The following is a 14,431-nucleotide window of genomic DNA, read 5'->3' as shown; positions in this document are numbered from 1 at the left end:
TGCAAAAAAAATATTTTCCCTAAAAATAGCTTCAAAACACGCATGTATAATCAACTGATAAAGCAGTCAGACAGCATTTCAAAAATATACAAAGAAATAATTAAGAGTTAAGTATTCAATAAGCACAAATTTTCCTACAAATATAAATTTTTAAATAGGTTACTCAACTCATGTAATGCGTGTGTGTATGAAAGCTTTCTTAATAAGGTATGATGTTTGTTGATATGATTTAAAACAACTAGATTTTCTAAACAATTGAGAAAAACAATTGGATTTATCTTTCTAGGGCCTAGCCACCCTCATCTGATACACTCCCCTTAAGATGCAGCACTTTTCTTTTACTTAGTCCTTTAGTGACCGTTTATTTCTGCAATGATTTGGTCACTGACTATTTCTATAGGGACAAGTTCAAGAACAGATTTATAGCACAAAAGCAGTGGATCTTTTTATTTATCCATATTTATTTTTTGAATGCTTTTTATCACTTTGTGCTGCAACCTAGAGAGAATGCCAAAATTTTTAGGTTCTAGGGTCAACTACTGAGTTGGTCAATTTGACCATCTTAGCAAAAAAATCTCTCTTTTATCAGAATTTTTAAAAGCTAAAAATCAAAGTAAAAAAATGTACATTAGGGAAGCTTTGGATAGTGCACGATTTTTCATTGCATGAGAAAAGCAACTATCTAGCATTAAGATGCACAAGAAAACTTAGCAGATATCAGGCATAAACTCTCAATCATATAAAAGCATAGTTAATCAATGCACAATGAAATGAGATATCTGGCAAAAATATATACAATATCTACAAAGTTACTAAAAATAAAATAAAATTCTGCATCTTCTCCCCCAATTTTTATTTTTTATTTATTTATTTATTTTGTTTTTATGTTGAAAAAAAAATAGACAACAAAAACATGCTAGATGAAAATAAATGCACAAACACCTCCTAGCATGTGTGGTAAAATCAAACCTGTTCATACGAAATGTTCAAAATTTACCAAGACAGAAAAACAGCAGTCTGATGTACTTTTTTCTGTCATCCTGCAGAACTTTCTCAAGACAACAAGAGAAAATATGAGAAATAAAATAAATGGTTCCTCTAACAGAATTCAAGGCATGAATAAGATGTGACATGATAAACAATGCAATGCAAACATACTTAACATGCACTAGGATTTAAGAACCAAAATCCTAGGCATGGTGAGACTTCACCTTTGCTAGGTGAGTCCACTCCCCTTCAAGGAGTGAATGGTCTCATCATTCTTGACCCATACTTGCTTGACCCGTGGAGGTGGTTTGTGGGTCTTGTCCATATTAGCCATTCTCTTTAGCATACCTTGCATCAGGCTCAACAACCCCTCATAGCTATGGTTGCTATTGGATTTCTACGGCTTTCTTTTTTAGCGCCTTGATTTATTCTTCTTTGGTTTGCCACTCTGATTGGCAGGAATAAACTGCTGCTGATGCCATGGAGCCTGATGTGCCATCAGAGGTAGAGTGCCTGATGTAGCTCTTGCTGGCAGCTCCCTCTAAACCTTTGACTTCTGAGCCTAGAGATGTGGACATTTGGGTCGGATGTGACCGATCATGCCGCAATGATGACAGGTGGGCAGGCTTCTTTTGTTAGCGTTCTCACAAATAATACTGCCCTTAGCTTTTATATGTCTCCTATGCAAAGGGACATACTTAGATGAAGAAGAATTTTCAACTTTACCATTCCTTAGAGCATTCTGCTTAATCCAAGGCCTGTGGGATTTCAACAAATAACAATTTGGTCTAATATGACCAAACTTCCCACAATTATGACAAGTAGGAACAAACTTACCTCGTGTTCCTGATTCCTTGCACTTTGGCATTACATGATTATTTAAGCAAGAATTTTCTAAACAAGTTGTATCTACTGTCATAGGCTTAATATCAATAGAATCTAATTCAGAATCAAAAGCATGTGAAGTAGAAGTACTCATATCATCAACAATTAAATCAGGTTTGTTAGAAATATTTGAATGAATATAAAGCATGCTTTTCAAATTATCACTAGAGAATTTTTCTAATTTATTCTCAAGTGCATCAATAGTATTAACCAACATGGTATTCTCAGATTTCAAAGAGTCAATCAAAACATGTGATTCAGATAACTGATCAATCAAAAACTCTTTTTCTTGCTTCACCTTTTTTAGCTCTTCATTGGAGTTTTTAGAAGTTTTACCCAATTTATCAAAAACCTTGGGGAGTTCAATATCAGAATTCTCTTCAGATAATTGAGAAAAGTTGATGATAAAAGGTGTTAACAAAAAATAGAAGTCATAAGAAGATAAGGATCACACTCTGGAAATAAATCCTTTAAATGGAGTGTACCCGCTTTGATACCAATTGAAAAATAAAGTGATTTCTAATTTAACCGTGTGTGTGTGAACAATGTGCAACAAAATATTAAATACAGAATTTAAAAGAGATGAATATTTTGTTAACGAAGTGGAAACTCAATTAAGAGAAAAACCACTACAGGGCAGCCAAACCTATGATATCCAGTATTTAGAAGATAAAGTTAGTTACAAAGCAGTAGCACTCACATATCCTTATGTAGTGGTCGTACCTTGAACTCTGACGCATAACCTAATGCGAACGCCTCCCAACCAAGTCACCTACTTGAAGGGGTCTACAATGGAATCCTTTACCTTAGGGCTCCTCCCTAAAATAGACTTCACACGAACACAACAACAACACTTTTGGCAACGGCTTGAGAACAAGTGGATCGGCACAGCAACTCCTAAAATATACTCTCTAAGCACTAGAGGATTCAATACCGAATTCTTACAAAATACATGCCTGGAGGCCTCTATTTATAGGCTATAGAAGACCTAAATCGAGTCTGAATCAATTTTCTCTAGTTGGCGTCCGGACGGTAGCTAAGGGCGTCCCGACAGCCAACTGTGCAACCAGCTTTTCAAATTCGCTGATATTCTTTCCTGAATAGGGCTGCGTCCGAACGGTGTTGCGCTAGCGTTCAAACGGTTGCACTTCTGCTGTATGCAATTTCCATAATAAGGACTGGGCATCTGAACAGAGTCTTCTTGAAGCACATAACTTGTAGATTCTGAATATAACAATACCCCTAATTAATAGCCAACATTACATATAAGTGATTTTGTCCAACAGAATGCAGCTAATCACAAACTAAAAATAATGCCCGTATAATTTCATATGTACCTATGCTATATTACTGTCATAATGCTCCTAGAACATTGTAAAATGGTTTAGCATGTGTATAGTGTTGTAATACTGTCCAAGTTATCATAAACATGTAAATAATATCACTACCAAAAAACCGGTTTTTTTTTTTTTTTTTTTTTTATGTCGTTTACAATAAGCGACATTAATTTGTGAGTTGACATCATTTATTTTAAAACGACGTAATTTTCACGTCTTTTACTTATAAAGGATGCAATGTTAAAGAATCTAATGTTATTTTTCTACAAACGACGTGAATCGGATAAATTACGACTTTTTTTTTCAAGAAATGACGTGAATTATTCCCGTCCCTCTAAAAAAGGATGTGAATTCATGTCCCTTATAAAAAAAAAAAAAAAAAACAAATGACATGAATTCACTTCCCTTTTAAAAGAGATGTGAATTCACATCTTTTTATGAAAGGATACGAATAATTTACGTTGTTTTTGTTTGCTAAAACAACACGAATAAAGACCCTGATTTTCTTCACGTTGTTTTTAAATAGAAACAACACAAATGAAATATTTCGAAACTTCTGCCTTGCTTTCCCAATTCCCACGTTTCAGCACAATCTCCCTCTCTTTGATTAATATTCACTCTATAGCTATGCTTTGCTATTTGTTTAGAAAGGAAAAAAAAACTCCTCCATTTACGTTCACAATCTCTCTCTCTCTCTCTCTCTTTTCACAAGGATCGATCGTCTGATCGTTCAGTACTCGATCTCTTCTCTCTCAACCACGCTGACCCTATAATAGGCAAGCCCTTACTTCTCTCAGTCTCAAAATCCCCAATTCTGAAAACCAAATCAGGACGATCGGTTTAGCGTTCTACAATCAAACCAATCTTCCGGTAAATATAGCTTTCTAACTCTAATTTCTAGTTTTGGACCGTCAGATGCTGTGTTTGATTGGCCTTTTGTGAGGATGATATGGTTTGGATTTTGGGTTTGTTTTTTGTTGTTGTTGTGGGTTCGAGTTACATGTACTTATATGTGAGTTTGTTTTTGTGTGTATTTGGTTTACAGGCTTTTGGGTTTTTCAATTTTTGGGTTGTAATTGTGTAAAGATATCATAATGGAATGACATCATGCTGTCATATGTACAGAGAATATATTTTGTGCATATTGTTAGTGTTTTATTAAAATAATATATATATATATATATATATATATATATATATATATATATATATATATATATATATTTTGTTGTGTGTTTGATTCGTGGTTTATCCCCTTAAGCGTTGAGAGCCATGTCTATGTTGGGTGTTTTTGGAACTAGTATTAAAGCGGAACAATTAACTAGACAATACAATGGAACTGATAATCGTTGGTCTGTGAAGCATTTAAGCTGAGACATCTAGTAGAGTGGAGATAAATGTACACTGACTAATTTATTTGACTACTATATGGATGACCCTAACATTTTTTTCCCCTAACTGTAGGATTTAGAGCAGTTGTTGAATTTCATTGGTGTAGAACAAGGTTGATACACAATACGATGTCAAGCGGAACGATATAATATTTTAGTCTTTTTTTAGGTTTTTTGTAATTAAGGAATTGAAGCAATGGTATTATATATATGGACATTGCTTTTAGATGTTTGTTTATTTTAAAACAATGGTTTTTTCAATAGTGTAAATAAAATTGTGTATATATGGTTTTGTTTTGGATATAGTTGAAAAATTGTTTGAAGGTATTTGTTAGCAATCTAATAATAGTATTTTGTCCATATGATTTTGTTTTCGATTAAGTTATTTTGCAAATGTTTTATGATGTGAAAACAGATTTTAAAAAGGGGGAAACTTCATATAATAACCATTTTTTTAAAAGAAAATTTAGTTTGTGGAATGTTTACGACGTTTACTGAGTAAACGACATAATTTTGTGACACTTACGCAGAAAATGTCATAAAACTTTAACGTCTTTTAAATATTAGGCGTCACAAAATAACGATGTTTGATACATAAGCGTCATAAAATTTTAACGTCTTTTATAAGTAGCCGTCACAAAATAATGACTTTTACTGCGTAAGCGTCACCAAAAAACACATCCTTTCGAAAAAAGAAAAAAAAAAGAAGACATTATTTGTAATTTATGATGGTTACGGAAGAAGCGTTGTTAAAAAAAAAAAAAAAAAGTTTATGACGCTTCCTTCCTGAAGAAACGACATAAATTTATGACGCTTGCAAAAGAAGCGTTGTTAAAAAAAATAAAAATTAAAATAAAAATTAAAAATAATTTTTTTTAAAAAAAAATCCAGACCTGTGGTAGCACGGCACTTAGCAAGCGTTGTGAAATAAATGAGACATTTTTTTAGTGAATAGTGTCATTTAAAAAATGTCATTAAATGCCGGTTTTTATTTTTTTTATTTTTTATATTTACCGGAAGATTGGTTCGATTACAGAACGTCCTCATTTGGTTTCTAGAATTGGAGATTTTGAGATCGAGAGACCAAGAGAAGTAAGAGCTCGCCTATTAAAGGGTCGGCGTGGTTGAGAGAGAAGAGATCGAGTACTGAAAGATCAGACGATTGAACCTTGTGAAAAGAGAGAGAGAGAGAGAGAGAGAGAGAGAACATAGATGGAGGATTTTTTTTTTTGCATTCTAAACAAATATCAGAGCATAGCTATAGAGTAAATATTAATCAAAGGCGGAAGTTTAGAAATATTTCGTTTGTGTCTTTTCTATTTAAAAACGACGTGAATAAAATCAATCTTTATTCGCATCGTTTCGGCAAACAAAAACGACATAAATTCTTCACGTCCTTTCATAAAAAGGACATGAATTCATGCCTCTTTAAAAAGGGACGTGAATTCACGTCCTTTTTATTATTATTATTAAGAAAAGACGTGAATAATTCACGTCGTTTATTGTAAAAAACGACATGAGCTCACGTCATTTTTAAGAAAGGATGTAAATAATTCACGTCGTTTCTTGTAAAAAAAATGTTGTAATTTATTCAGTTCATGTCGTTTGTAGAAAAATGACATTAGATTTTTTTAACTTTGCGTCCTTTATAAGTAAAGGACATGAAAATTATGTCGTTTTAAAATAAATGATGTCAACTCACAAATTAAAGTCGCTTGTTTCAAACGACACACACACACAAGTCGCAAAATGCCGGTTTTTTTGCAGTGAAAGCACCAAACTGAGAAAGTAATTTTAAACAGAAATCTCAATCTGTTCACTTTGAGTATATGATACTGCAGTAATGCACAGGTTTTAAAGTCATTTTAGGATCTTTTCCATGAGATGATGAGAATGATAGTGAACCATTTACAAGCACTCGTAAACTTGTTTTTTGTGAATAACAAGCCCCAAATATAGCCACTAATCAATAGTTCTTTTCAATAAAGAATGTTTTATGTTTTATGGCATGCATATGTCCCTAACAACATAACAAATGCAACAACCAACCGCTTTCCTAAAACGGCTTGAATTGGATTCTTTTTTACAAAAACAGCTCTAATTTGAGCCGTTTTAACAAAAGCAACTCCAATTGGGGCCGTTTTAAAAACGGCTCCATTTTGAGCCGTTTTAACAAAAAAAAAAAAGGTTCAAATTAGAGCCCTTTTGTTAAAATGGCTCTAATTGGAGTCATTTTAATAAACAAAAAAAGGGCTTCAATTCAAGCCGTTTTAACAAAAAATGTTCAAATTGGAGCCATTTTCTTAAAATGGCTCTAATTGGAGTCATTTTAACCAAAAAAAAAAAAAAGGCTCCAATTGGAGATGTTTTTGTTAAAACGTTTCCAATTGGAACTGTTTTAAAAAAATAAAAACGACTCAATTTATAATAACTCTAACCCTATATACTATATATATATATATATATATATATATATATATATATATATATATATATTAGAGTTATTATAGACCGATCGATCATTATAGGATCATAGGATCGACAGAAGATCTGATCGATCAAACATGCAATCAATCCTAGTGCATTAGTCTGATCGATCATGATAGATTTTGATCAATGAAACTTGACACAATGAAAGTTCGATCTAACATGCGATTGATCCTAAGTACTAGTCAGATCGATCAAGATAGGATCATAGGATCAATAGAATCATCCAATTGATCCAACTGTATTACTCTGATTGATCAAACATCCAACCAATCCTAGTGCAATAGTCTGATCGATCGTGATTGAATTCGATCAATCAAACTTGACACAGTGAAAGTTCAATCTAACGTGCAATTGATCCTAAGTACTAGTCCGATCGATCATGACAGGATCATAGGATCGATAAAAGATCTTATCGATCCAAATTATTACTCCAATCGATCGAATCTATTGCATTAGTCTGATTAATCAAGATAGAGTTCGATCGATCAAACTTGACACAGTGAAGGTTCAATCAAACATCTGATCGATCCTAGTGTAGTAGTCTGATCAATCATGATAGAATAATATGATGGATAGACCATCCGATCGATCCCAGTGCATTAGTCCAAACGATCATGATAGAGTTTCATCAATCAAACTTGACACAGTGAAAGTTTGATCTAACGTTCGATTGACCCTAAGTACTAGTCCGATCGATCATGATAAGATCACAAGATCGAGAGAATCATCCAATCGATCCTGGTGTATTACTCTGATCGATCCTAGTGCATTAGTCTAATCGATCGTGATACGATCAAATGATCGATCAAACTTGACACAATTAAAGGTTTGATCGAATATCTAACTCATCCTAATGCATTGGTTCATTCTATTGTGATACGATTGTTCGATTAATAAAACTTGACAAAGTGAATGTTCAATCTATATATATATATATATATATATATAAGTTATAATTATATTTAGTATATATATTATGTATGTGTGTTGTGTGTTCAAGCTCAGCTTGTTTACTTAGTATATGTTAATTAACTAGATAATATGTTAGTTTATGAGCTAACTAGTTAGTATATATGTTAACTAATACACACATATAAATATTAACTAACATATATTAATAAATTGAGTAAAAATTGAGTAAAAATTAAAAACAATTGGAACCGTTTTGGGTAAAACGGCTCCAATTTGAGCCGTTTCCCGTTTTAAAAAATGGCTCAAAATTGGAGCTGTTTTGGAAAAAAAACGACTCCAAAGTCGTGTCCCGCACCACACTCTAATGATGAAATTTCAAACTTTTTGAAAATTTTTGAATTTTTTTTCTTTATATCATCACTCTCATCTCTCTCCATCTCACTAAACACTCTTTTAATTTTTCTCCCCTCTTAATTCTCTTCAATTTCTTCCTTCTCCCATGCTTTTCCTTCTTCCTTCTCACCCCTTTCTTTTCTTTTTCGGCCGAACAACGAGAGAGAGAGATCAGAGACACCAAGGAGTGAAATAAAGGGAGACGTCGAGACCCAGCGAGAGAGAGAAACAGAGAGCTTGAGAGAAGGGGCGTGCGGTACGCTAGCCACCATTTGGGTCGAACGACGGCGCTAGAGGCCGCTAGGTCACGGCCCAACAGTGGTGAAGCTAAGGGGCTATATTTTTGGCGTTTTCTCGGCACCCAAACATGGAAAAATTCATTTTTGGGTAAGTAGGGCTTTGATTTTCATTTTTTAGCTTGTTTAGGAAAGATTTTCAGTAGAAAAACCATATGGGTATCGTGATTTTTGGGTTGTCTGTGGTGTTTTTTGGTGAAGCGATTGGGCATGGGGAGAACTTTTGGGTTTTGTGATGCTAATTTGTTGGGTTGAGTTTTTTTTTTTTTGTGAAACTCTGGGTTTGTTTGAGAAGAACACCGAATGGTATTACAATTTCTCTGAGAATGTTGGATCCTTTTAGTTGCGATTTCTTGTTGAATGATTTTAGTACAAGTGAGTTTTTGGGTAAGGATTCAGGATTTACCCTGTTGTTAGACGAATTTGATGAGAACTGAGTTCTCTGTTGATAGGCTCGACACCGGTGAAGATAGGGAGCTGGGTTCCGGTGCTTTCTCGGTCCCCAAACAAGAAGAAATCCATTTATTTTTGCAGTGGATCGGGTGATTTGGATTTTGGAGTTTCTGGGTTCTAAATAATTTGGGGTAGATTGGGTCATATGGATATTGTTTTTGTAAATAAATTTGGGTAAATTGCAATGAATTGAGTGATTTTTGAATTGAGTCTTTTAGAAAATTAAATTAATTTTTTTTAAAAAAATAAATTATTTAGAATCATTTTAGGGACTTTTATATATATATATATATATATATAGTCGTTTTGGTAAAAAAAAGCTCCAATTATTTGGAGCCGTTTTTGGATCCAAAACGGCTCGAAACGGTTTGAGCGTTTTGTGTAAATGTTTTAGTCTAAAACAACTCAAATTAGCACTTTAATATTGGATCTATTAAGCCGTTTTCAAAACGACTAAGACCATTTTAAGCCATTTTTAAGCCTTAAAATGGCTCAAAAAGCCCCCCACCCCCCTTTTTCTTTTTTGTAGCAACAGTACGACAAAAAAAAAAAAAAAAAAAAAAAAAAAAAAAAAAAACCTTGAGAGAAATTAAATTAATACTCCGTATGTTTCAGTGTAAAATGGTTTCTAGAAAATGATTTTGGCATTTTCGTTTGACCAAAAATGATTTGGTGGGAACGAAAATAACAGTTAACCAGAAAATGATTTCCGTTTGGCCAAAAATACTTAGTAAATTTCGAAAACTGATTTACGTTTTTTTTAAAAGCGTAAATCATTTTCCCCAGACGGTAGACGCAGTCGACCTTCACGCTCCAGCAGTCGACCATCGCCGGATTCTGACAAGTCAGATTCCGGCACTGGTCGGAATCCAGCCGGTGCCGAAATCTGAAAAAAAAATTTGTTGGAATCCAGCGACGTCGCCAGATTCCGGCGAAATACTGTGCCAGATTCTAGCCAAACTGGCCAGAATGATCGAATCCCCGCCTTCTGGCTGAGATCATGCCAGAAAGGCCGGGGTGTCCGGGATCCGGCAAGGAGGCCAGAATCCGGCACAAATGGCCAAATTCCAGCCACTTTAAAATAATTTTTTAAAATAATCCCAATTTTAAAAAATATGATTATTGTTAGTCAATGTGTACGTATATCTTAATTAAACATAATTTTTTAGTTGTTTTTTTTATATTATTTTACATTAATATTTTTATGTTGTGAATAAAAATGATTTTTATAAGTTAATATGATTGAATGAAAATATAAAATTTTTTTGTGATTTTCCGTATGCGTCAAACACTGAAAAATGTTTTCGGAGGAAAATATTTTCTTGAAAAATGACTTCGTAAAAAATATTTTAGGACGAACATCATTTTACGTCGAGCATAAATACCCAAATGGCATAAAAATTATGGTTTAGTGTCATTTCAGCGAAACAGCATTACAAAAAAAAAAAAAAAAAAAAAAGGTGGGTGGGGGGGGGGCGGCAATTAAATGTAATTTTTTTTTGTAATGGTTGTTGCTGCTGTCTGGTGTGCGTCGGTCAACCGTAGAAGGACCATATCTCCGCAAATAAGAGCTTGTTTGGTAAAGTCATGTAAAGAACAAAACAGAACAGAGTAGTGGGTTGTTAGTTTTGAAATTAGTAAAAAGTGATGATGTGATATAAAATAAAAAGAATTTGTATAAAAAAGTGAAAAAGTTTTGTATTGTAGTGAATTTTTTTATTTGAATAGTAATAAAAAATTATTGATGTGATATAAAAAATGAAAAAAGTGAGAATGTTTTGATGTTGATTGGTGGTAGAAAATATAAAAGGTGATAAAAAAAAAAATTATATGAACAATAACAACACTATGCTGTTCTGTTCTGTCCTTTAACAAACAAGCCCTAAAGCCCCATCATGCAATGGGCTAAGATTGTCACCAATGAGCACACCGAAGAATGGCGCCTTCTCGTACATTACGTACAAATGGTTGCCAAAGCTACAATCAACCTGTTCTCCACTAATTGTTTTCATTTCAAGGAAGGGGTAAGATATAATTCGAATGTAATTTGGGGCAAATGAAAAAGTGACACTAATTATTAGGAGAAATGCTATAAATACATTTCTTATACAACTTATTTTTAAATTCACGGTTAGATTTATGGGACTAATATTAGGTCCTACAAATTAATGGTGAATTTAAAACTTGATTGTATGGAGATATGTAGGAAATGTGTAAGTGATGTATGTTTATCATTTCTCAATTACTAATTATGAAGATATGTTTGCTACAGTAACATTTTGATGTTATAATAACATGTTTCAAACATTTCTTACCTGTGTTTTTTGTTTTTATATATATATATATATATATATTATTCTAATTTATAATTTTTAAAAAATTTTCTTGTAAGTGACACGTGAGACAATATGATTAGTGTTGATGTGACACATTAGCGGATTTTATCAACTATTCTAATACGAACCTATTAACTTGTTTTCATTTTTCCTACCCCAACACTTTTTAGACTCCATGGAACTTTTTGTGAAAACTCCAAACCATATAAACCAAATTTAACGCACATTTATCATTTTCTTTTTTCTTTTTTCTAAGCCTGATATTCCCTAGGAATTATTGGACGACGACAGCAGATATATTATTGGATGACAACGGTAGCAGATATATACGTTGTAAAGAATGTTTGAAATTGTAAGCCAACGTTGACCAGTACGTCTTTTGGCCATGCATACCAAGATAACATTTACCATCGATGCTTACCAGGTGGAGAGCAAACGCGTTAAGCTTCGTAGTTACCTGTCTTTTGGCCGCTAGAACATCTTGAAGAGCGAACTCGTTTGTTTGTGCTGCTCCTCACGGCTATTATATAAAGAGTAGCCACACCCCTCAATCTCTTTCAATCCTCCACACCGGCCTACGCACGTTTGAACGAAAGCCATGGATGTTGTATTGAGTTCAAGGCAAAGCATTGCTAAACCCTTCCTTGCTCTTCCACTTCCCAATAAACGGCAACAGCCTCCAGCCGGGCATGTATGTATTTCATGCAGAGCTACCAAAGTGGGTGGTGAAAAGAATAGCACCAGTACTTTGTATGAGCTCCTTTCTCTGAATACGAATAAAGCGAACGTGAAGGAAATAAAGAAAGCATATAGAAGTATGGCTCTTCGATATCACCCCGATCTTTGTCCTCCTTCCATGAAGGAAGAGTCCTCCAGGATTTTTGTCCTACTGAATGAGGCATACACGACGCTCTCAGACCCTGTGTTGCGCAGAGAGTACGACTCCCAATTGGGTTTGGGAAATTTCGGGAAAACATTGAAGATGGATAGTACAAACGATCATGTTACGAGAAGCAGGTGGCAAGAACAAATTCTTGAGTTGAAGAGGAGGTCCGGTTGCCGTATGGCTGAGAAGGAGGGGTCATGGGGGAGTAGAATAAGGGCCCAGAATATGAGGAAAAATGAGTAATATTACGTTTTCTTCTTAAAAAGATAAATGTTTTATTTTTTATTTTTTCTAACATGTATTAGGAGTACTATTATCTATTTATATTCATGTAAAGTTATTCTTACTCGGTAGGATTTTATTTGTATCAGAGTGCAATATACGCTCTATATTAACTTAATTTCATGTTACTGTGTCATATATATTCATTGTTTATGAAAAAGGATTATTTTCAATTGTAAATATTCAACTGTCATTTCCTTGTTTGCCATGAATATGTTTGTATATTGATGTTTGGATGAAACTCTGAGGTCTAAGAAAGCTGTTTGTTTCTAAGAAAAGAAAAGAACACACTCACATGTTAAAAGAACGAAGCACTAAAAAAAATAAAAATAAATAAATAAATTTAAAGAAAAAAAAAAAAAAAAAAAAAGAAGAAGAAGAGGAAGAAGAAGAAGAAGAAGAAGAAGAAGAAGAAGAAAAGAAGTAATGAAACCAAATATTGAAAAAAAATAGAAGTAATGAAACCAAATATTGAAAAAAATACAAAATATATTAAAAAAAAATGCTTTTCACAGCAATATTGATAGACAAGCAATCTGTACAAACTAGAAGTATTGATTGCAAGTCCAATGTTGAGCTTTGATATATTGTCCCCCCCACCCCAAACAAAAGAAAAAAAGAAGTAACCCAACAATTGACAACACCAAAAGCTAACATGCTTTAGTTAGAATCACTTTCAAGCGTATAACAGGTATTAGTAGCTAGCCAAGATCATGAACCCATGCCAAATTCACAGTCCTCTATCCACGAATTAAACTTGATAACCATACATCTAAAAATATGATAGATAAGGATTTTTCAGGAAGTGGGTAGGCTATCATGCAAACAATTAGCAAGCATATCAAGCTTCATATAGACTTTTTGACATAGAGTCCAAGGAGCCAAAAAAACCAAGAAAAAGAAAAAGACAAAAATATTCATGTGTTATGTAGATGAGTGATGAGTATGTATGCATGTTGGAGAGAGAGAGAGAGAGAGAGAGAGAGAGGGAGAGAGGTACCAATGCCCTCCACAATCCAATGCCCTAAAACATATAATAAAATGGATACAAGGCTGTCAAATTAGAAAAATATTGTGATTCCCGTATCTATCCAAGTTGGAAATTAATCCATTATGACTTATCTATAAGTCATCCATTTGCATGGCATATGTTCTATGTTAAGAATGTGCACTGCATTTTGTGTCTATATTCCTGTGTTATGGTTATGGTTCTTATGTATTTCCGTAGACATTATTCTCATATGATTGGGTGGGGTCTTATGTAAGGAGAACACACTAGAAGACTTTGATGTTGAAGAAAATTAATTTAGTATAGGTGAAAGGCAATGCAGTATGCATCTGAAACAAGTTATGAATGACCAACCTCACACCTAGGTACACCACCTATAAGTGTGAATTAAATGAAAACATGACGTTAAACATATATAACATTTGACCAACTGCTTCAATTATCGTAACTTTTTATTGGAATATCAAGATGGATAAGAGTTCAATGCAGGAAAGTAGACAATTGTCTGAACGATAGAAAAAGGTGTTGCTGATTTCATGAGAATGGCAGTTTGTTGCTTGGATGGATGTGGTATGACGAGGTGTCCATGCCGTAAGTGTGCAAATCAATATTATGATCATATAAACGTGGTGGAGAATCAATTGTATCAAAATGGAATTGATTTGAGTTACACTCAATGGATATTTCCAGGGAAGATTTGTTTACGACAAATAATATGCATGTTTGAGCATACTCCAAGCAATGCAAGTGTGGAGGACCTTAATGAGATTGAAG

The 14,431-nt window shown here is 33.7% G+C and overlaps 1 protein-coding gene across 1 annotated transcript; it reads left to right on the top strand.

Moving 5' to 3' along the window:
- The first annotated feature begins 12,078 nt into the window (after positions 1–12,078).
- LOC133881162 (chaperone protein dnaJ 20, chloroplastic-like) lies at positions 12,079–12,609 on the top strand. The gene has a single exon (XM_062320117.1). The coding sequence runs from the start codon at positions 12,079–12,081 to the stop codon at positions 12,607–12,609; it is 531 nt and encodes a 176-aa protein (XP_062176101.1).
- The last annotated feature ends 1,822 nt before the right edge of the window (positions 12,610–14,431 follow it).

Source organism: Alnus glutinosa, chromosome 11 (assembly GCF_958979055.1).
Source record: "Alnus glutinosa chromosome 11, dhAlnGlut1.1, whole genome shotgun sequence".
NCBI lineage: Eukaryota > Viridiplantae > Streptophyta > Magnoliopsida > Fagales > Betulaceae > Alnus > Alnus glutinosa.
This window is presented reverse-complemented; position numbering and strand designations above follow the sequence as displayed.